At 51.8% G+C, this 22851-nt stretch overlaps 1 protein-coding gene across 2 annotated transcripts in view; it reads left to right on the plus strand.

The window, feature by feature from the left end:
- LOC133356968 (alpha-N-acetylneuraminide alpha-2,8-sialyltransferase-like) overlaps window positions 1-22851 on the plus strand; it is a 79439-nt gene that overhangs the window by 47436 nt on the left and 9152 nt on the right. For both annotated transcript variants that reach the window (XM_061574695.1, XM_061574696.1), the window contains exons 6-11: window positions 1098-1184; window positions 18958-19099; window positions 20686-20798; window positions 20980-21072; window positions 22279-22396; window positions 22545-22679. In XM_061574695.1, coding sequence (XP_061430679.1) covers window positions 1098-1184; window positions 18958-19099; window positions 20686-20798; window positions 20980-21072; window positions 22279-22396; window positions 22545-22679 — 688 coding nt within the window. The remainder of the gene's footprint in view (window positions 1-1097; window positions 1185-18957; window positions 19100-20685; window positions 20799-20979; window positions 21073-22278; window positions 22397-22544; window positions 22680-22851) is intronic.

Below are 22851 nucleotides of genomic sequence, written 5' to 3' on the forward strand. Positions count from 1 at the left end.
GGCTGTAGTGAAACGACGCGACAATGCGAGGTTGCACCGTGCAAATGCAGCAGCTCAACACAGCATACACGCTCTAAGGAGCAAACAACAGCCATGGAGATGGCAGCTGGTGCAGCGAACCAAGAATGAGGAACGAACGCTGTGGGAGTCACTGCGAAATATTCCATTGGAAAAGGATGACTATGCAGGAGAAGTCGAGTGTCAAGCGGCTGGGTTCCCGGTCAACCGAAAAATCAACATAACCAGCTCTCAGGCGACCGGGAAAAGCGCATGCCGTGAGGACGTTTAGCCAGAGCTGGTACGCCAGAAAGGCCTGGGCTCTGTGGATGTGCACAGCATAATGCACTTTTCTGTTTCACTTGACCTCGGCTAAAATTTGTCGAGTTGTGAGCTGATCTCGAAATGCTCTTTGGGCGTTTTGGCAGAGTCAAAGGGGTTTGTGTAGTGTGTGGATGTGAGGGGTCATGGGAACAACATTTGAGTGCTTCATTGTGCCGTTTCGTACGAGCGCCCCACCGTTGGTAGGCGAGACAGTGATCGTTTTCACTTTCACGGCGATGCCGATAACGCGACGGGGCTCTGTTTTGTATTTCGTTTGGACACCGTCTCTTCGGAGGTGACTCATAAACCAGCCCCACCTGCAGTGGCAATGTCGCGAGCCGCCGCTGGTCAACAGGTCACATGTCAACGGTTCAAGAGGTCAACATGTCAACAGGTCAACATGTCAACAGACCAACAGGGTAACATGTCAACATGTCAACATGCCAACAGATCAACATGTCAACATGGCAACAGCTCAACATGTCAACAGACCAACAGGTCAACATGTCAAAAGACCAACAGGTCAACATGTCAACGGGTCAAGAGGTCAACATGCCAACAGGTCAACATGTGAACATGCCAACAGGTCAACATGTCAATAGATCAACAGGTCAACATGTCAACGGGTCAAGAGGTCAACATGTCAACATGCCAACAGGTCAACATGTGAACATGCGAACAGGTTAACATGTCAATAGACCAACAGGTCAACAACAGTCTCCGTGGACGCGGGGAGGGGGTTGGTGGTGGTGACCCCGCTCTGTTTCTTGCCTTAGGTTCAACGAACAGTTGGTGGTGGAGAAGATTCTGAAGGTTCGTGATTGTCCCTGGCTCGAGAACCGCACCGAGATCGACGCCTTCCGGTAAGGCGTTTCACTCCCGGCACGCACGACAGCGGGGTGGGTGTGGGTTCTGGTCGCCCTCGCAATGTTTGGCTGCTGGCATTGTCCGGTCTGGCGCTAAAACATAAACTCAACTTTTTATTTCATTTTGACCAGGTGAGACCCAATTGAGCTACTCTGTAGCTCTTTTTCAGAAGCCACGTGGCCATCACAAATGATAGCTCAACCAAGTGGACTTATCATCACCATCATCACCGTGTGGAAATTTTATATCAGCCAAATACCCTAAATGAATGGGTGGAGGTTGAGTGGGTGGGTAGGTGATGGTTGGTTGGTGGTGGGTGGGTGTTTAGTTGGTGCGTGAGTGGGTGGGTGGTGGGTTGATGGTGGGAAGGTGGTGGGTGGGAAGTTGGTGGGTGGTGGTAGTTGGTCACTGGTGATGGGTGGGTGAGTGAGTGGGTGGTTTGTGGGTGGGTGGTTGGTGGGTGGGTGAGTGGGTGGGTGAGTGGGTGAGTGGGTGGGTGGTGGCTGCGTCAGTGGCTTTCCGGTTTTTTAAACCCCTACCTCTAGCTTATACTATTTTTAAGTTACCAAGTGTAAGATTGCCAACTGAGCTACATAGCTCTTTTTCAGAAGCGACCTGGCAATCGCAAATAATATCTCACCGAAGTGGGGTTATTATGATCATCATCGTGTAGAAATGTATTGCAGCCAAATACTCTAAACGCGTGATGTTGATTCTAAATGTCAAGGGCAATACCGGAGGGCCTGGAGAAGAATCTACGCAACCATGGGGGAGAGAGACACCGCAAACTGCAAATAAACAGCGGCAGGCATCACCGTCGGGTGTGAAATAACGACTCTTTGCATCCCAGGCGAGGGGGTTAACATCTCGCCACCATGGCATATACTGGTGGGATAAGGCCACAAAAAAAGCTGCTGTCTCTGGCACAGGCGAGTGAGTTTCAAAAACAAGGCATGTATTATCCGAGTATGTTTGTTCGCATGGTTTGCCACAATTACGTGTGGTTAATGCAGACTCGATGCCTTGCAATAGGTGTATCCAGAAATATATAAACATAGACATAACTTCAACCGGGAAGATGGATACAGATTGAGCAATCATTGGAAGGATGTTATTAACCAGGTAAAACCATAACTGCTTTTGGCCCGCCTTCATATCCGCATCTCCAGTTTCTTAACCCTCCCACTCTCAGCCCTGCCCAATTCCCCTCCCCACCCCGGCATTTTTTGCCGTACTTGTGTCCTCCCTACCCCTGCCCCACACTCCCTGTATCTCCTCTCTGGCTCATAACCCTCCCACTCCTAGCCCCGCCCAATTCCCCTCCCCACCCCGGCATTTTATGCCGTGCTTGAGTCTAACTTGTATCATCCACTCCCCCTACCCCACACCGCCACCCTCCCTGTCTCTCCTCCCTGGCTCGCCCCCCCCCCCCTCTTGCCTATGTAGGGGTGTCAGGGGAAGGATTCCCACCAATAGAGGGGTTAGTGGGAGGGGTGATCGAAGAGATATAAGGAGAGAACGGGCGGGAAGGAGGGGCCTTTGGCGGGAACGAGATTGGGACGGCTGGGGACAGGTGTGGATGGAAGGAAAGGAATAAAGGACGAGACCCCTGCAATCTGGTGTCGGCTCCTACTTTACATCTGGTGGCAGCGGTGGGATCTCATGGCTACAAAGAAAAATCCCCGCGGGAAAGAGCCAAGGGAGGAGGAAGCAGGGGCCGGGGATCCTTCCCATCCCGGGCAACAAGGGGGCCTGCTATCAGAAGCAGCAGCAGGGGGCCCGGATCGCCTGGAGGACCCCATGGAGGACCGCATGGCCCGCGTGGAGAGGGCACTCCAGGAGCTCCTACAGAGGCTCCCTATGGGGGGCCCGCCAGCACCGGGACCCCCACTCCCACGCGTACTACGGGAGGAGAGGCCACGGGACTCGGAGGCCGACCAGCCGGCCGGGCAAGAGCCGCAACCAACCTCGTCACGCCAGCCGCCGCCGGTCCCGCCAAAACCCCCAGGGCTAACCACCCAACACGGAGAGCAGGTGGCCGGACGGCCGCGTCGGCTGGGGCCCGTCGACAAGTTCGTGGCTGAGGAAGAAGACTGGGAGGAGTTTGTCCGCCGATTCGAGGCTGCCTTCCACGCTCTCGAGTGGACAGACGAAGAGGCACTACGAGCGCTGCCATCCGTTCTGGGTAAGGAAGCACTCGCCTCTTACACCTCCCTTCCCTCGCACAGCAAGACCACGCTACAGGCGGCCTACGAGGCTTTGGGGGAGATCTATTGCCCGGCGGAAGGAGCCTTTAAACGGTTCCAGGATCGCCAGCGAGGGGCTAAAGAATCCCCTTTAGCCTACAGGGGTGCACTGCTCGTGTTGGCGAGGAGAGCTTTCCCTCGCCTGGCTGAAGAAGCGCTCGAGGACCTCGTGGTCGAGCACCTCATCGCCTACGCTTGCCGCGCCGGCATTGTAATGCCCGTGGTGACGCCGGGGGAACGCACCTCGCTGTGGGCTGCCCGGACCATCCAAGCCCACGAGCAGGTCATGGGCCGGGCGCCACCCGTGGGCCCGGTGGCTGGCGCGGCGGGGGGGAACAGCCGAGCCGTTGCCGCGGCGCTACTGGGTCCAGCGACACCAACCGCCGAACCTGCACCGTCGCCACAGGCTGCCTGTGGAGCAGCTGGGGACGGACACCCGACGTCTGAGACGGAGCCATCGCTGCGGGAGGTGTACGCGGCGATCCGGGGACTGGCGGAGCAGAGGGACCAGGGGCGCGACCAACCGCCGCGTCGCTGGCAGCCGCCTCTACAACATCGCGCCGAGCCCCCCCGACGGAACGCCCCGTGGGTCTGCCACCATTGTGGTCGAGAGGGGCATGTGGCGAGGGGGTGCCGCACAGAGCCGGAGGCCGCCAACGTCACCTGGAACCCGCCGGGGCCGAACGCCGACAGGATCCAGGCGAGTGACGCCGTCCCGCCCGGCCTCTCGGTCGGGCCGAGCAATTATAATTCCGACGCCGCGAACTTACCGGGAGTCTCCTCGGGGTGGGCGCCGTCGGTGTCGTTCCCCGGTCCCCATTGTCCGGGTCGGGGGAAGGGGATCGCGCCGGGGACAGCGCCGGGGCCTGGGATTGCGTCGCGACCAGGGGTGGCGTCGCGACCCGGAGTGGCGTCGCGAACGGATGTGACGTTGCATCCGGGAGTGACGTCGCGGCCAGGAGTGGTGTCGCGGATCGCGCCGGGAGTTGCGCCGGGGCCGTGGACCACGTCGGGGATCGCGCCGGGGCCGGAGACCGCGTCGGGAGTCGCGCCTAGGCCGGGAGGGACGTCGCGGGCGGACGTGACGTCGCGGGCGGAGGTGACGTCGCGGGCGGACGTGACGTCACGGGCGGAGGTGACGTCGCGGGCGGACGTGACGTCGCGGGCGGAGGTGACGTCGCGGGCGGGCGTGGTTTCGCGGGCGGGCGTGACGTCGCGGGCGGGCGTGGGTTCGCGGGCGGGCGTGACGTCGCCGGCGGGCGTGGTTTCGCGGGCGGGCGTGACGTCGCGGGCGGGCGTGGGTTCGCGGGCGGGGCGTGACGTCGCCGGCGGGCGTGGTTTCGCGGGCGGGCGTGACGTCGCCGGCGGGCGTGGTTTCGCGGGCGGGCGTGACGTCGCCGGCGGGCGTGGTTTCGCGGGCGGACGTGACGTCGCCGGCGGGCGTGGTTTCGCGGGCGGGCGTGATGTCGCCGGCGGGCGTGATGTCACCAGTTGCCTGCGACGCCGGCGAGTTGCCAGGGGCAACGGCCCGGGGGCGGAGGCAGCCCACAAGATTGACAGTGCGCCCTGGAGCAGTTCTACGGGCCACCTCACCACCGCTTTGTGGCAGAGCGAGACGGAACCAGGGGGACCACGCCCCCGTGACAAAGGGAAGGGAGGGGAGAAGGGAGGGGCTCACGGGAAGGCCCACCCCCCAGTCCCCACTGCCCCCTACAATGGGGGGGGCCCCCCACACCACAAGGGGGGCCCACCCTACATCACCAAGGGGGGGCAAATTGCACCACATAGAGAGCACAGCCCTCAACCCAGGGGTAAGCCCACACTATGTAACAAGGGCGCGCTCACCCTGCTGCGACGCACTCCAAAGGGAGGAACCCCATCTTCAGTCCATTCACATCCATCCCCCATCATTTCACCATGCACCACAGGATAACGAGACGCCGCCTGGTCAGTGGCCGGACTCAGCCACACAATGGAGGAAGCTGGCAAGGCGGGTGGTAGCGGCCACGTCGGGAACCTCGGTCCTGGTCGGTGAAATCGCGGGAGTGTCGGCACGTATCTTGGTGGATACGGGGGCATCAGCCACGATCATCTCGAGCACCATGCACGAGATGCTGCCGGATAAAATCCGACCTTTAGTCCCTGTCAAGACAACGTTCATTGCAGCAAATGGAGGCAGCATGGGCTTCCTGGGCCAGGTTGAAGCCCCGATACAGATTGGGCAGCTCTCGGTAGCAGGACCCATCCTTGTCTCCGCAACGTTGCCCGTACTCTGCCTGTTGGGGACGGACTTTCTGAGGCGGATGCCAATTAAAATCGATCTGGCCAATGGGCGGGTGGAAGTCCAGGGAACGCATCTCCATTTCCTAAAGGCGGAGGGGGCCAGCCGGGGTGTACCCTACGTGCAGGCTCTGGTCAGTAAGTCTGTCTCCATTCCCCCGGCAGCCCAGATGCTGATTCCGCTGCAATATCGGTCTCCCCTCGTGACAGCCCGACCAGACTCACCCATCCTGGTGTCTCCGGCGTCAGCTGCCATGGATCGCCATGCGCTGGTGGGAGCCGAAACTATTGTACAGAGGAACCAGCATCTGTTCATTCAGGTGCTGAACACCTCCGATAGAACAGCGACGGTGCAGGAGGGAACAGTTCTGGCCCACGTTAGTCCCTTGTCACTAGGAGCCCCAGGGACAAAGCCCGAGCTTGTAGGCAGCATCAGCCAGTCCGAGGACAGAGGGGCCGAATCATGGATGGACCAGCTGGCGGGGCCTGAGCCGGGATTGCCGCCCGACCAGAAACAGCAGCTGCACTCGTTATTGCATGAGTTCTCGGACGTGTTCAGCCGGGGACCGTTCGACCTAGGGCGCACAAATCTGTCGCAGCACCACATTAACACGGGAGATGCCGCACCCCTGCGCCAAAACACATATAGAATGAGCCCAATGGAAAAAGGGCACATTCAACAAGCGGTGCAGGAGATGCTGCGGGCCGACATAATTTCTCCATCCTCGAGTCCCTGGGGGGCACCGGTGGTCCTAGTCAAGAAGTCAGACGGGTCACTGAGATTCTGTGTGGACTTCCGACGCCTCAATGCCGTCACGCTAGCCGACGCATATCCCCTACCACGTATTGACGACTCATTGGATGCACTGGCGGGAGCAAAATTTTTCAGTACGCTGGATTTATTGTCCGGGTTCTGGCAGGTCCCACTAGACGCGGACTCCCGGCCTAAAACAGCGTTCCGGACACCACAGGGCCTGTTCGAGTTCAACTGCCTGCCTATGGGCCTCCAGACTGCGCCGGCGACGTTCCAACGCATAATGGAGTTGGCCTTAGCAGGCCTCCAATGGGAAACGTGCCTCATCTACCTGGATGACGTCATTGTCTTCAGCCGATCATTCGAGGAACACATTGACCGATTACGTCAGGTATTCCTGCGGTTCCGGAACGCGAACTTGAAGCTCAAGCCGTCGAAGTGCCACCTTATGCAGTCGTCGGTACGCTACTTGGGCCACGTCGTCAGTGAGTCTGGAGTGGCTACAGACCCGGAAAAGACGGCCTGCGTGAGGGCCTGGGCTGTTCCCACAACGGTTCCAGAGGTACGCCGGTTTGTGGGTTTCGTTTCTTATTACCGCCGGTTCGTACCCAACTTCGCAACCATTGCCAAGCCCTTGCACGTGTTGACGGCGAAGAACCAGAGGTTTTATTGGGGCCCTCTGGAGGAAGAGGCATTCCAGCAGCTGCGCTCACGTCTAACAGATGCACCACCATTGGCCTTTCCGGATTTTGGCCTCCCCTTTATCCTGGACACGGACGCCAGCGATGTGGGCATCGGCAGTGTTTTGTCGCAAGTCCAGCAGGGTCGCGAGGTGGTTATCGCCTATGGTAGTCGCGTGCTTTCATCAGCGGAGCAGCGCTACTGCGTCACACGTAGGGAACTCCTGGCAGTCGTTCACTTCGTGCAGCAATTTCGACCCTACCTGTATGGTCGCAAATTTACGGTCCGCACTGACCACGCGGCCTTGCAGTATTCGCTCCGCATCGACCAGCCTTCGGGCCAGCTGGCCAGATGGATAGAGCGCCTGCAGGAGTACAGGTACCAAGTAGTGCATCGCAAAGGGACCAGACATGCCAACGCAGACGCATTGTCCCGACTGGCGCCCCAGGGCCCTTGTGCATGCACCACAGGCGGGGCACGCTGCAAGGAGGCGAGGCCGGAGGGGACAGTCATCGCTCCCATACGCACGGCGGAGGACGCACAGGGTGAGGTCCAGCTGACCGACCACGACCTGGGGCTGACCTTGGACGATTGGCGACAGCTACAGCTGGAGGAAGCCCCACTGCGAACGCTACGCGCCTCAACAGAGGCAGGGGGGGAGGAGTACATCGTATGGGAGGACCTCCTCATGCGATGGGACCCGACAGGGCGCCGACGATACCTGGTAGTTCCGGAGTCGCTGCGTCAACAATTGGTTATGGACGTACACGGCCGCCAGCTGCTGCACCTGGCGGGGTGGAAGACACTGTACACATTACAGAGTCGGTACTTTTGGCCAGGTATGACCGCTGACGTGCATCGATGGGTCGCTACCTGCGTCGAATGTGCGCGGCGAAAGCCGCCACCCCGGGTAAGCCGGGCGCCCCTACAGCCCATCACGGTGACCAGGGTCAACGAATTGGTTGCGTTGGACATCCTGGGACCACTGCCGGTCACGCCACGGGGAAATAAATACCTGTTGGTCAGAGTCGAGTACTGCACGAGGTGGCCGATGGCGTGGGCCCTCCCGGACCAAACGGCACAGACCATCGCCGATGCCTTCGTGGGAGGCTATGTCCTTGATAAGGGGGCACCGGAGCGGTTGCTCACGGATCAGGGCAGGAATTTCTCCTCACAGCTATTGAAGGACGTCTGCTCTATCCTGGGCACTAAAAAGGTCCGAACATCTCCGTATCATCCCCAGACCGATGGGATGGTAGAGCGGCTTAACCGCACCATAGCGGCCATGCTGTCCCAAGTGGTGGACGAAAACCATTCCGACTGGGACCTCCACATTCCATCTGTCTTAGCGGCGTACAGGGTGGCCCCACACGCGGCGACGGGGTTCTCGCCGTTTTTCCTGATGTACGGACGGGATCCCGTTCCGCCTATTGAGGTGCAGCTGACGGACATTCCCGCAAAAGCCGACGCATGGCCGAAGGCACTAAAGACCTCCCTCATTTATTTGAGAGAGGCCCGCCAAGCAGCCGAGGCCGCATCGGCCACGAGCCAAGAGAGTAATGTACGGATACGGGAGAGGACAGTGACAGCCAAGCCCTTCAAAGTCGGGGACCAGGCATGGCTACACTGTCCTCAGGTGCCGGTTGGCCTCTCACCAAAGCTGCACCGACCCTGGAAAGGGCCGGTCGAGGTCATTAAAGCACTCCGACCGCAGTGCGTCCAGGTCCAACTGGGTAAGCGACGATGGTTTGTACACCCCACCCGCCTTAAGCCATACATCTCTCCACCGTCATCTTCACCAACATCACCACCAACATCACTGCCAACATCATCATCATCCCTACCCAGGCCAAGGTCGCCGACCACCACGCGCCGACCGGCAGGGGGTTCGGTGCCCTGTGTTCCCTTGTCACCTACAGCACCCCATGTGAGGCCTGACGGAGCGGCGGCACGAGCGGGGGCCGGAGAGACAGCGGCGCCAGGCAAGGCGACACCGGCACCACCGAACCAGGGACCGCGACGAGAGGGCCTTCGAAGGAGGGGGCCGCCACGGTCATCTGCTGCCTGTAGATGTCCGGGCTGTTACGGGATGCTGGCTGGAGACCTGGGCAGGCCGCGCAATTGATTTCGTTGTGTTATGTTGCATTGTATGATTGTGGGGGGGGTAAGGGCTGTCGTCACTGTCAGTGGTGGGAGGCATGGGGAGATTTAAATGGTCCATGGGGGAGGCAGAACCGAGGACGGTTATTTTTTCTCCGGGGGGGGGGGGGGGGGGTGTAGGGGGGTCAGGGGAAGGATTCCCACCAATAGAGGGGTTAGTGGGAGGGGTGATCGAAGAGATATAAGGAGAGAACGGGCGGGAAGGAGGGGCCTTTGGCGGGAACGAGATTGGGACGGCTGGGGACAGGTGTGGATGGAAGGAAAGGAATAAAGGACGAGACCCCTGCAATCTGGTGTCGGCTCCTACTTTACACCTATATGGCCTCTTGTTGCAGCAGCCCCCTTTGCCCACTTCAGCAATTGTTTCTTGCTCTGATTGTCTCACCTGATGACGGACGCTTGTGTTGCGCCAGAAACGTCGTGATTTAATTTATTTTATTATATACCTACGTGACTTTACCGAAAGAACCAAAGAGTATCTATTTATCTTCTTGGTTCTTTCCGTTAAGTCACGTAGAAGGGAAATCATAAAATATAAAAATAAAACATAATAAAATAATTCTCACGACGTTTCGGCCACAACGCAAGCAGCCGTCCTCAGGTAAAGAACAGGTCTGTCGGGACAGACCTGTCGGAACAGACCTGTTCTTCACCTGAGGACGGCTGCTTGCGTTGTGGCCGAAACGTCGTGAGAATTATTTTATCATGTTTTATTTTTATTATTTTATTACTTCCCTTCTACGTGACTTTACCGAAAGAACCAAGAAGATGAATCCCTGCAGTCACGAAAGCTTTACATCGAAGAGTATCTATTTAGTGTTTGAACATCTTAACACCTCTCCTGGTTTATTGCCAGAAAAGCAGTAAATCCTATTCTTATGTTTTTTTATTCATCATTTTGATCCTGGCAAAAAATGTCCAATCGATGCAACTGCTCAACCCAAGCTGGTCAACGCATCATCATTATCGTCGCGCGGCGCTTTCAGATGCGCTTCTGCGGCCGTCTGGAACGCTCCTTCCTTACCGATATCAGGAAGCCACTGGGAGCTGTGCTGCACTTTGAAATCATCATCTAGATTGACAAACACATTTATTTAGAACTGCTTTTTGTTGTGTTTAGTTTGTTGTCCTTCCCCTCGCATCTCCAATAAGCACGGTTGGCTATGCACGGTGCAAAAATAGTTCAACATACTTACACGTACATACACTAACGACAACACTACTATACAGTACACTATGCATTGCTCCTCTGCGCTCCGTTGCTGGTAAAAGTCATCGGCAAGTCGACTCAGCTCCACATCCTCCTGTACCGCATCAGCCCCTCTCTATCCGGCTAAACAGAAGCTGCTTGGACATGTGGTGGCTGGGAATGTGAGCTACATAGCCCAGCCAACGCAGCTTTGCCTGCCAGAGGAGCTAACTGATAGGAATGTGTCCAGATCTTTCAAGGATATTAGAGCTCCTCACACAATCCAACCTGGTTAAACCCAGGATGGATCGTGGACAGGCCAGCCTAAATGTATATTACTGGCGTAGATGTTCCATTAGGGGGGTCAACGTTTTACAAGCATAGAGAAGGGAGAGCATAACTGTGGCCGAAAAGACCCAAAGCTTCGTGTGGAGCGACAGACCAGGTACTTTCCACACAGCGTTACGCAGCCAATGAAAAACTAATGCCACCCGACTGATCCGGAGTGAGACCTCTGCTGTCAAACCGTAACTGGTCATAAGCACACTGCCCAGGTATGTAAAGCTCTCCACTTGCTCCACAATTTTCTCCATCACCATAACATGTTTCGATTTAAAGCCTTCGTGACTGCAGGGATTCATCGTCTTGGTTCTTTCGCTAAAGTCACGTAGAAGGGAAATAATAAAATAATAAAAATAAAATACAATTCTCACGACGTTTCGGCCACAACGTGGCCGGCTGCTTGCGTTGTGACCGAAACGTCGTGAGAATTATTGTATTATGTTGTATTTTTATTGTTTTATTATTTCCCTTCTACGTGACTTTACCGAAAGAACCAAGAACACCATAACATGGTTGACCAATCGGGAGCCATCTCTCGACCGCACTCGGGCACTGATCAGCCTCCCATTGTATCGGTACCAGATGGAAATTCCTCCGGTACAGCCATGGAAAGCTTCTCGAACTACGTGGTCAAAGATGACGTTAAATCACGTAGGAGCCTGAGGACATCCATGTCGCACTCCAAGGTGAACAAGGAATGGCCCTGGGCAGCTGGCCACGTAGCTTTACCCGAGCCTGCCACCATCATGAAGGCCCTTAATGATTGTGAGCAGAGAGTCGGGGGACTCCCTCCGCGATTATTATCGTTGTATACAAGGGGAATGCGGACACCAAAGCTCCAGAGGGCTTGGTGGACTTCGTCACGAGACAATGCGACACTTTTTTCTTCTTGGTTCTTTCGGTAAAGTCACGTAGAAGGGAAGTAATAAAATAATAAAAACAAAACATAATAAAATAAAATAATATAAAATAATATAATAATATAATTTTTATTTTATTATGCTTCATTTTTATTATTTTATTACTTCCCTTCTACGTGATGACTTTACCGAAAGAACCAAGAAGATGAATTCCTGCAGTCACGAAAGCTTTAAATCGAAATTTAAGACCCACAGACTTGCATAGATTGAACACAATAGAAATGTCTCTAAAACTCAGACGCTGTCGCCTCGACAGACCTGTTCTTCACCTGAGGACGGCTGCTTGCGTTGTGGCCGAAACGTCGTGAGAATTATTTTATTATGTTTTATTTTTATTATTTTATTACTTCCCTTCTACGTGATGACTTTACCGAAAGAACCAAGAAGATGAATTCCTGCAGTCACGAAAGCTTTAAATCGAAATTTAAGACCCACAGACTTGCATAGATTGAACACAATAGAAATGTCTCTAAAACTCAGACGCTGTCGCCTCGACAGACCTGTTCTTCACCTGAGGACGGCTGCTTGCGTTGTGGCCGAAACGTCGTGAGAATTATTTTATTATGTTTTATTTTTATTATTTTATTACTTCCCTTCTACGTGATGACTTTACCGAAAGAACCAAGAAGATGAATCCCTGCAGTCACGAAAGCTTTAAATCGAAATTTAAAATGCGACACTGTGGAGCACCGGAAACGATGCTATTGAGGCAAATGGCTCATCCAGCCACTGTCGCATCTTCAAGGTCCTGGTTTCTGCCACAATTTGTGTTGGAATTTTGCTACGTCCAGTTGACGGGGGCCGTCCCATCCTTGGTTGACACGTTGGGCTACAGAGGATGCTTACAACTCTGTGTAATGTGACTGCTGACGGAGGCGATCTAGTAACGGGTTTTTTAGGGTGTTGTTTTGCGTGTTGTTGGTGTCTGTGAACACATATGGTACACACTGGGCGTGTGTTCCAGGAAAAATGGTGTGAATGTGTTATGTTCTATTGAGTGAAAAAATAAGAACATAAAAGCTACAAAAATAAAACGACTTGGTGACCGAAGCAAAGTGCCGAATAACAGAGGGTCTTTCTGCTTCTTTTGGTCGTAAAAAAGGAGAGAGGGGGGAAGGGTGGGAGGGAGAGATGGGAAGGCGGGAGGGAGGGAAGGGGGGAGGGAGGTAGGGAGAGAAGGGAGGGGAGAGAGGGGAGGGAGGGGAGGCAGAATCGGTGTCAGGTGATTCAATCCACCGCCATTCCGTTATTCAATCCGAGTTCTAATCTTAGACTCGGCCTCGTTCAGCAGACCTCGCGAGTGCCAGGGTGGCAGGGGAGATTTGTAGTCAAATGTTTTTAAAGTTTAAAACTAAATGCACTTTCTTCCAGTTTGTCCTGTCGCTGGTTGATCGGATGTGTAAAAAAAACAAATCCTCGGGATTGCTTTACGCGTGAGAGACACAATACGGGAAGGATGCGAATTCTCTGATGATGAATTTAGCTGATTTATTATATCCCCCACGGCGACTCCCGTCATGATTCTGTGCGTTGTTTACGACTGCCGAGGATTTGTGGAACTTGAACCCACGTCTTACAGGGAGGGCCCTAAACGATTAACATCTGCCAAATCACCAGCAGTGGCACAAGCAAAGCCTGACTGCTGATTAGTCAGTGAATCATAAAACCAGCCCGTGCCTATAAACATCTGGCAGATGACCAGCAGTGGCACAAGAAAAGGTTGACTGCTGATGAGTCAGTGAATAATTAAACCAGCCCGTGCCTATAAACATCTGGCAGATCACCAGCAGTGGCTCAAGCAAAGCCTGACTGCTGATGAGACGATGAATGTCGAAACCGGTGCTGAGTTTTGCTCCGTCTCCTCGGTTAGACGTTCACTCGGACCCATTCCATTCCTTGGCTGTTGTTTCGTTTTTTGTCCTGGAAATCGTGCGGCGCCACGGTGACGAAATGTTTACTACCTCGCCTGGTATGCGGGAGGTCGTGGTTCGATTCCAACCCTGACGCCTGCTGCTGTATATTTGGAGTTTGCGTGTCTCTCTCTCTCTCTCATCATCATCATCACGGTGGCTAGGAGATGTTAACTACCTCGCCTGGCTTACAGAAAGTCGTGGGTTCTTTCGCAACCCCGACGCCTGCTGCTGTATATTTGGAGTTTGCGTGTCTCTCTCTCATCATCATCACGGTGGCTAGGAGATGTTAACTACCTCGCCTGGCTTACAGAAAGTCGTGGGTTCTTTCGTAACCCCGACGCCTGCTGCTGTATATTTGGAGTTTGCGTGTCTCTTTCTTTCTATCCCCGCGGTCACGTGGATTTTGCTCCAATGTCCTCTGGTTTTATCCCTCCACATTTACAAACGTGCGTTTAGAGCAGCCTGCACCTTGCACCCCTGCAACCTTTAGAAAGGGCAGCTTACATCCCCAGGGAGTGCGTGCACACACGGGTTAAGAACCACCGGTGTGGAGAATTTGCCTGCTGCTAGAAATCTCCACACGTGATGATGATGATGATGTTAAGCCCACTTCTTTGGAGCTGTCATTTGTGATGTCCAGGTCGCTTCTGAAAAAAAGCTACGTAGCAGTTCAGTGGGACCTTATACCCGGTAAGATAACAAAAAATCGCTCCAAAAAATAGTTTCAAATAGTAAAAAAAATAGTTTTAAAATAGTACAAAAATAATAGTTTCAAAATAGTAAAAAAAAACTGTTTTAAAAAGTTGTTCAAATTGTTTCAAAAAACTGTTTTAAAATAGAAAAAATAAGATGTATCATAATAAAATTGTTTAAAAAAACAGTTTTAAAAAATTCCTTTCAAATAATAAAAAAATTAACCCGTAAAAACAAAGTTTTTCACTATAAATCCTTTATATGCGTGGCGGCTAGAGTCCTCTTGTCCTCTGGCTTGAGATGGCTGCCACTTATGAGTCAGATGATTGCCTGGCAGCATTAAGCAATTGGTAATTAAATATAAAAAAAAATTCCTAAAAAGTGTAAAATTTTGCACATTTTTTTCACGAAAATTAATTGTCACGCACAACGAGTCTGTGTGCAAAATGTCAGCTCGATTGGATCACGGGAAGTGGGTTAAAAAACGACCGAAAGATTTGCACGGTCGTAAGCAAGCAAGCAAGCACGCAAGCGAGCGAACTTAATATAAAGGATTTAAAAAAGAGTTTCAGATTTTTTTTTTTTTACATTATAAAAATTTAAAAAAATACAGCTTTAAATTTTTCTTTAAAAAAAGTTACAAAACAGAATTGTTTTTGTTATGTAACAAAATTGTAACACTAACTTTAAAAACGTTGTAAAAAAAATTGTTTAAAAATTGTACGAAAAAACTTGTTAGACAAATTGTGAAAAAAAATTAAAGAATAAGTTGACATTTTTGGAAAAAATAAGTAAAAAAACTTTACATTTTTTATGTTTATAAAATGAAAAAAAATTATTGTAAAGAAACACTGTTAAAAAAATGTTTACGTAAAAAATGATACTCTTTGGTTCTTTCGGTAAAGTTACGTAGGTAGAAATAAAAATCAAATAAAACAAATCACGACGTTTCAATCGCAACACAAGCAATCCTAATCAGTTGGGACAACCACAGCAAGTAAATGCTGAAGTCGGCGGGAGAGCTGCCGTGGCAAGAGGTTATATAGGTAAGACAGGGGGGAGGAGGCAAAGGGGGAAAGGGAGAGAGGGGGGTGTGAGGTAAGGGAAGGGGGGCCACGTGAGCGCTAGGGGGAGAAGACATGAGGCTGGGGGGGGGGGGGGGGGACGTAGGCGGGGCTAGCAGTAAACCGGCAGGTAATGATGGAAACAACAACAACAATGATTGTTCAATTTGTATCCATTCTCTCGGTTGAAGTTTTGTTTATGTTTATAGATCTAGATTGCTTCATGAACAAACCTTATGATAGTAGCCCGAAGGTTTGCAGAGTACCTTGGTCTCGGAAAAAACAATATCACGTGAGCCCACAGCGTTATAACAATGGTCAGCTACGGCAGAGGTATTGGTTCTGCCATGTTTCAGATCTGCCTTGTGTTCGTGAACACGGTCCGAGACATATGGCTTCGTTTCCCCAATGTAACTGCTACCGCAGGTACAACTCAGTTTGTAGACTCCCGGGTATTGCATGGCAGGAATGACCTCCTTCACAGATGGGATAAGATCACGGATTTTGTGTACTGTATTGAATCAGACCTGGATCTTGTGTTTGTGTAAGATTTTGGAAATCTTTTTGGTAACACCTGCTATGTATGGTAAAGTGATGGTTTTGATCAGCGTCTCAGGGGGTTGTTTCTCCATGATTAGAGAAACAGCTTGGCAAATAATGTGGTCCGAGTACCCATTCATCTTGAGGGCTTGGTATACGTGTTCCAGTGCTCTGGCTAGGTGGTGTTGGTCGGAGATGAAGTGGGCCCTATGGTGTAGTGTTTTGATGAGGGAATTCTTCTGTGCCGGATGGTGGTGGCAATCAGGTTTTAGATAGGAATCTGTGTGGGTGGCCTTCCTTTATACAGAATGTCCCAAAGAGCCGTTAGGCCTCTTCTTAATCAGAACATCCAGGAATGATAGCTTACCATCCTTCTCCATTTCCATGGTGAATTTGATGGATGGATGTATGGAATTGATGTAGTTGAGAAATTGGTTCAATGCTGACAGGCCATGTGGCCAAATGACAAAGGTGTCATCTACGTATTTCTTCCACAAGGAAGGACGTAGGGTGGATGTCTGGATGGCATCTGTTTCAAATTTCTCCATGAAAACATTCGCTATCACTGGTGATAAGGGGGAACCCATGGGGATACCTTCATTTCGTTTGTAGAAAGTACCATTCCAGGTGAAGTAAGTGTTTAAAAATAAACTAGGTTCGAAGCTTTCGTGACTGCAGGAATTTCTCTTGGGGTCTTTCGGTAAAGTCACGTAGAAAATAAAATCAAATAATAATAGAATACGAGGTTCGGTTGCAACACAAGCAACCATCATCAGGTAAGAATGAAAGATAAAACACAGAAGGGGAAACAACACAGGAAGACACGCATACAGAGAGAGACACACACAAAGACACACCAAGCGAGACACACACCAAGGAAACACAGACACGGAAACAACATAGGCAGACACTCGGTGTGTCTGTGTGTCTCTCTCTGCATGTTGTCTGCCTGTGTTGTTTCCGTGTCTGTGTTTTATCACTAATTCTTACCTGATGATGGTTGCTTGTGTTGCAACCGAAACGTCGTATTTTACTATTTGGTTTTGTGTAAAAATAGTAAAAAGAAACAGTAAAAAAAGTGTTTTTATGGTGAAAGAAATAGTAAAACAAACGTCAAAAAATGTGTAAAAAAATTGTTAACAAAAAACTCTTTTAAAAAATTGTAAAACAAAATTTCGAACAAACTGTTAAAACATTTAATAAAAAATACAGTTAAAAAATTTTAAAACAAAAATTTTGTTTCAAAAAAGTTTAAACAAAAATCCTCTTGACCTCCCGTGGAGCGGTGTCACGGCACTCGCCCGTGACCACTCCCTGGCGTGGAGTCGCCCTCTCGTGGCCGCGAGCTGCAGGTCGCGGAGCCTCCACGAGGACCCACAAACAAAGCACGCACCACGTGGCGCAGCTCACAACGATACCACCACTAGCATCTATCTCCAGGACTGGCTGAAGTGACTGTGTCTCTCTCTTTCGACTTAAAGCTTTCGTGACTGCAGGAATTCATCTTCTTGGTTCTTTCGGTAAAGTCACGTAGAAGGGAAGTAATACAATAATAAAAATCAAACATAATAAAATAATTCTCACTAGTGAGAATTATTTTATTATGTTTTAGTGAGAATTATTTTATTATGTTTTATTTTTATTATTTTATTACTTCCCTTCTACGTGACTTTACCGAAAGAACCAAGAAGATGTTTCTCCTTTTTTTTTACGATCAATGGAAACAAGAAGATGCTCGGTGTAGTCGGCACTTTGCTTCGTTCATCATTTCGTAATTTATTTTAATTGTTTTTTTAAAATGTTTTTTTTAATAACTTTGCTTTATCTTCTTGGTTCTTTCTTTCCCTTCTACGTGACTTTACCGAAAGAACCAAGAAGATGAATCCCTGCAGTCACGAAAGCTTTAAATCGAAATTTAAGACCCACAGACTTGCATAGATTGAACACAATAGAAATGTCTCTAAAACTCAGACGCTGTCGCCTCGACAGCCCTGTTCTTCACCTGAGGACGGCTGCTTGCGTTGTGGCCGAAACGTCGTGAGAATTATTTTATTATGTTTTATTTTTATTATTTATTACTTCCCTTCTCGCTCTCTCTCGTTCTGCACGCAGCCCTTCTCGCAGTCAAACGGCCTCTCTCTCCTTGTCTCTCCATCTCTCCGGCTGTCTCCATCTCTCTCTGTGTCTCTGTCTTTATCAATGTCTCTCTCTATCTCTCTCTCTGCATTGCTCTGTCTGTATGTTTCTCTCTGTTTCCATCTCTTTTTCTCCGTTTCTCTGCCTCTGAGTTTCTCTGTCAATTCATCTCTATATCTCTCTGTGCTTCGTTCTTTTTGTCTCTTGCTGTCTTTCTCTAAGTCTCTCCGTCTGCATCTCGCTCTACCTTCTGAAGCGCTCGCTCGTCACCATGGCGTGCGCGATGACACCACAACCACGGTGCTTTTAGCGCCACAGCGCGTCGATTTGTAGCGTTTATTTTCATTTGTTTGCTGGTGACTTTGTGTATTTCATACTGAAATCGCCTCCAGTGCATTTGCTGCTGTCGGTAATAAAAGTTGTTTAAAAAGTCAAAAGTCTCTCCGTTTCTTTCTCTGTCTCTCTCCGTCTCTGTCTTTCCCTCTCAATGTCTCTCTGTCTCTCTGTCGTTCTATGTTGCTCTCTCTCTAATGTCTCTCTCCGCCTCTCTCTTTGTCTCTGTCTGTCTCCACCTCTCTCTGATGTCTCTCTCTGATGTATCTCTCTAATGTCTCTCTCTCTCCGCTGCCTCTCTCCGTTGTCTCTCTCATGCCTCTCTGTTTCTCTACGTCTCCACCTCTCTCTGATGTCTCTGTCTACAATGTCTCTCTGTTTCTGTCTGTCTCTCTCTCTCTCCATGTCTCTCTCTGATGTATCGCTCTAATGGCTCTCTCTATCCCTCTCTCTCTCTCTCTACGTCTCCACCTCTCTCTGATGTGTCTCTCTCTGCATCTCCATCGCTGTGGCCTCAGGTTGACTCACGCGAACACAACGGGAGGAGCGAGCCAGGTGGTGATCACGCGAAGCAACTCGCCCATCAACACGAGCATCGTCTTCGACCAGAGCAGGAAGACGCTCGTGGTGGACGCCAAAGTCACGAATCTCTTCCTCAAGGTGCGACCCTGGGGGATGGTGGGGTGGGGGCAGGGCCGGATCAACGAATCAACACCCGGGGTTGGTGGCCGTCAGCGGGAATCGAACTCGGGTCGCCGGGTTCGTAGCACGCTAACCGCTGCACCACCGCTCCTCGTGAGACTACGGGGCAGGCAGGACAGTCGTCGAATATAAAGATCCATGTTTTGTTTTTCGGTTGAGCCACATCAGAATGTTTTATCTTGGAGAAATTCAATGAGCTTTGAAGCCCTTTTTCACAAACTAAAATTTTGTTTTGTTTATTGTGGCCAGGAGTAAGGCCCCACTGAGCTGCAACAATGCTCCTTTTCAGGAGCGACCTGGCTATCACAGTTGATAACTCAACGAAGTGGGCTTATCATCATCATCAGCATGTGGAAATTTATATCAGCCACATACAGTAAACGCACGTTTCTAAAATTGTGGAGGGAAAACCGGAGGATCCGGAGAAAAATCCACGCGACCACGGGGAGAGACACGCAAACTCAAAATGTACAGCAGGAATCAGGGTTGGGATCAATCCCACGACCTCCCGTACACCAGGCGAGGTAGGTAACATCTCGCCACTGATGTCCAGTAGCGATAGGTCAGAAAGTTACAACACCCAACAATACAAAAAACAGACCGGAGTGCCAAGTACAGCAAAGGTAAACAAATCATCTTAAACTAAATGAATAAACTAAAACTAGACTGTTTTTATGATAATTGTTTCTTTACCCTTCTATCTGGCAACACAACTGACACCTTTATACAAGGAGTCATGTTTGCATAGACCACAATACCTGCAGTCATAATGCAAACAAAAAACACAACTCTGATAATGTGCACTGTCCTTGAAATTGATTGGTCCACACCCGAGACAGCTTTCCTTAGAGCCTAGTCTCACATGTGTTAGACCAGATGACGCCATGTGAGACTAGGCTCTAAGGAAAGCTGTCTCGGGTGTGGACCAATCAACTTCAAGGACAGTGCACTTTATCAGAGTTGTGTTTTTGTTTGCATTATGACTGCAGGTATTGTGGTCTATGCAAACATGACTCCTTGTAAAAAGGTGTCAGTTTTTGTTGCCAGATAGAAGGGTAAAAAAACAATTATCACATTTTTACTGGCAAATGAGGTTCCAATGGTAGACTGTTTTTTTTTATTAAGTCTAAATTATTTTGTTGTTACCGGGTACAGGAAGGCCCAACTGAGCTTTTAGGTAGTAGCTTCTTTGCAGAAGCTGCCTGTCTGTCACGAATGTGCGTTCAACGGTCGTCGGGGAAGCGAGCTGGCCAATGGGTCTCCAACCGAAACCCCTCTCCCAGTGCCACCTCCACCCATGGCTACGTCAGCTACCAACCTACAGCATGGCTGATCACGATGATGATGATGACGACGAGTGATCACTGATGATGGTGGCTAATGATGATGGCTAATGATGATGACTGCTTCCGCTGATGATGGCTGATGATGATGGTGATGGCTGATGATGTGGTTGATTATAATGATGGCGGCTGATGATGATGGCTGATAATAATGGCTGCTGATGATGATGATAGCTGATGATGATGGTGATGTGGCCACAGGAGTTCCCCGAGCGGAGTGGGCGCTACCCTCGCTGCGCCGTCGTGGGGAACGGAGGGATCCTCGCCAACAGCTCCTGCGGCTCCCAGATCGACGCAGCCGACTTCGTGATCCGGTGAGAGGAAAGGGAGAGTGGGGAGGGAGGGAGGTAGAGAGCGAGGGAGAGTGAGAGAGAGAGAGGGAGTGGGCAGAGTTGAACTCTCGACGTGCGGGCAGGGTTGACTCTAGACGTGCGGGCAGGGTTGACTCTCGACGTGCGGGCAGGGTTGTGGCTCACCCCCTTCGCTCTCCACCAGATGCAACATCCCTCCCGTGGGGGGCAACTTCCAGGATGACGTGGGAAGCAAAACGGACATCGTCACCTCCAACCCGACCATCTTCATCAATCGGTGAGCGAGCGAGTGCGCATGGCCGCGTGCCGATGGTCGACTCAGCCTCAAGTGTGCAGAAAACGACGCCAACTGGGGAGACAAAGGCGGCCCAGGCTGTGACGCTGGCCCAACCCACCCAGCCAGTGTGCCGCGCCACCGGCTTTTATAATTGCTGCTCCTCTTCGCGAACAGCACTTACCCCAACACGGACGGATCTTTGTCGTTTGTGTTGCCTCGGTCGACTCAGCCTCAAGTGAGCACACCGGTGTACCGTGTGTGTACTAAACGTTGCCATTGGGGAGACAAAGGCGGCCCCGGGTGGGTTGAAGGCCCAACCAACCCGCCCGGTGTGCCCGCACCACCGGCCTTCACAATTGCTGACTCACTAACAGCACGTGCCTCCAACATCCCGTTCAAAGGCTACACACGGGGGTATCTTTGTCTTTCATGATAGTTTTTGTTTGGGCTATATCGCGTGAATATAAATGTTGTGTCTTTAAACCCGCCACCACCCGGCACAGCCAATTAGTCAGTTTTAGTGTCACGCGAACAGAACACGGCCAATTCGTCACAAGTACAGCCGCACCGGTGTGTTGGAGAGCAAATCCACGACATTTACAACTCTGAGTCAGACGTTTCGCAAGCAATTATAACCGGCTTCATCAAGCGGGATGGCCGGATTTGTGGAGACATCCTCCCTCCTCTTCCGTTCCTTCAAGAGAGGGCGAGATGTGACGACGTCCCTTGTGAGCTCCTCACATACGAGGTCGGGATTTGATTTGTGCTTTGTTAGCCACGGCCTCTGCCGTGAGCAGAGTCGTCCAATAGGAGGTAGGTGGGCGAACGAATCGGGGGCCGACAGCCATCGGCGACGGCCCCCGCCCCGCCTCCCGCCCCGCCCCCCGACCCGCACTACTATGTCTGTCGAACCCCGGCCACGCTCGCCGCCACCAACTCGGGGTGACGGTTATCTGAACTGTTTCTGGACTTCTCCCCTAGGTCGACTTGGCCTCAAATGAGTACCTGAGTGTGGTGTGTAGTAAACACAAAGGCGGCCCGGCCGTGGTGTTAGCCACCCATCCCCTTGTGTGCCGTGCCGGCCTTGATAGGTGCTAACAGCACTTGCCCCAAAAGTATGTTACGGCTATGCGGGGATCTTTGTGTGTAAACCCGTGTGTGTGTGTAACCCCGTGTGTGTGTGTAACCCCGTGTGTGTGTATGTAGATTCGAGTCCCTGATCGGGAGAAGGAAGGAGTTCATCAGGAAGATGTCTTCGTACGGCGCCAGCATCCTGCTCATCCCCGCCTTCTCTGTATCTGCGTACACGTCGCTTGCGTACAGGGTAACTACGGGCCCACTCACATCCACCGTGTCCACCAGTGTCCACCTGTGCACCACGTGTCCATTCTGGATCACACGTGGCAGCGATTCCTTACACCCCTGTCCCCCTCCCTCTCCCCACGCCCCCCCACGCCCCCCCCCCCCCCCAGGCCATATTTACCCTGGACGACTTTGAGTCCCAGCAGCGCGTGGCCTTCTTCAACCCCTCCTACATGAGGGCCATCTCTCGCTTCTGGAAGAAACGCGGCGTCAAGGAGTCGCACATCACCTCGGGCCTCATGATGGTAACAATGCGACACGGGAACCGTCTCCAGTGTCTCCCCGTGTCTCCAGTGTCTCCCAGTGTCTCGGCATGTCTCCCAGTGTCTACACCCGTGTCTCCCCGTGTCTCTCAGTGCCTCCCCGTGTCTCCCAGCGTCTATACCCTACCTCCCAGTGTCTCCCCGTATCTCCCAG

This window comes from Lethenteron reissneri, chromosome 56, assembly GCF_015708825.2.
Source record: "Lethenteron reissneri isolate LAM-NWPU_2019-01 chromosome 56, ASM1570882v1, whole genome shotgun sequence".
NCBI classification, from domain to species: domain Eukaryota; kingdom Metazoa; phylum Chordata; class Hyperoartia; order Petromyzontiformes; family Petromyzontidae; genus Lethenteron; species Lethenteron reissneri.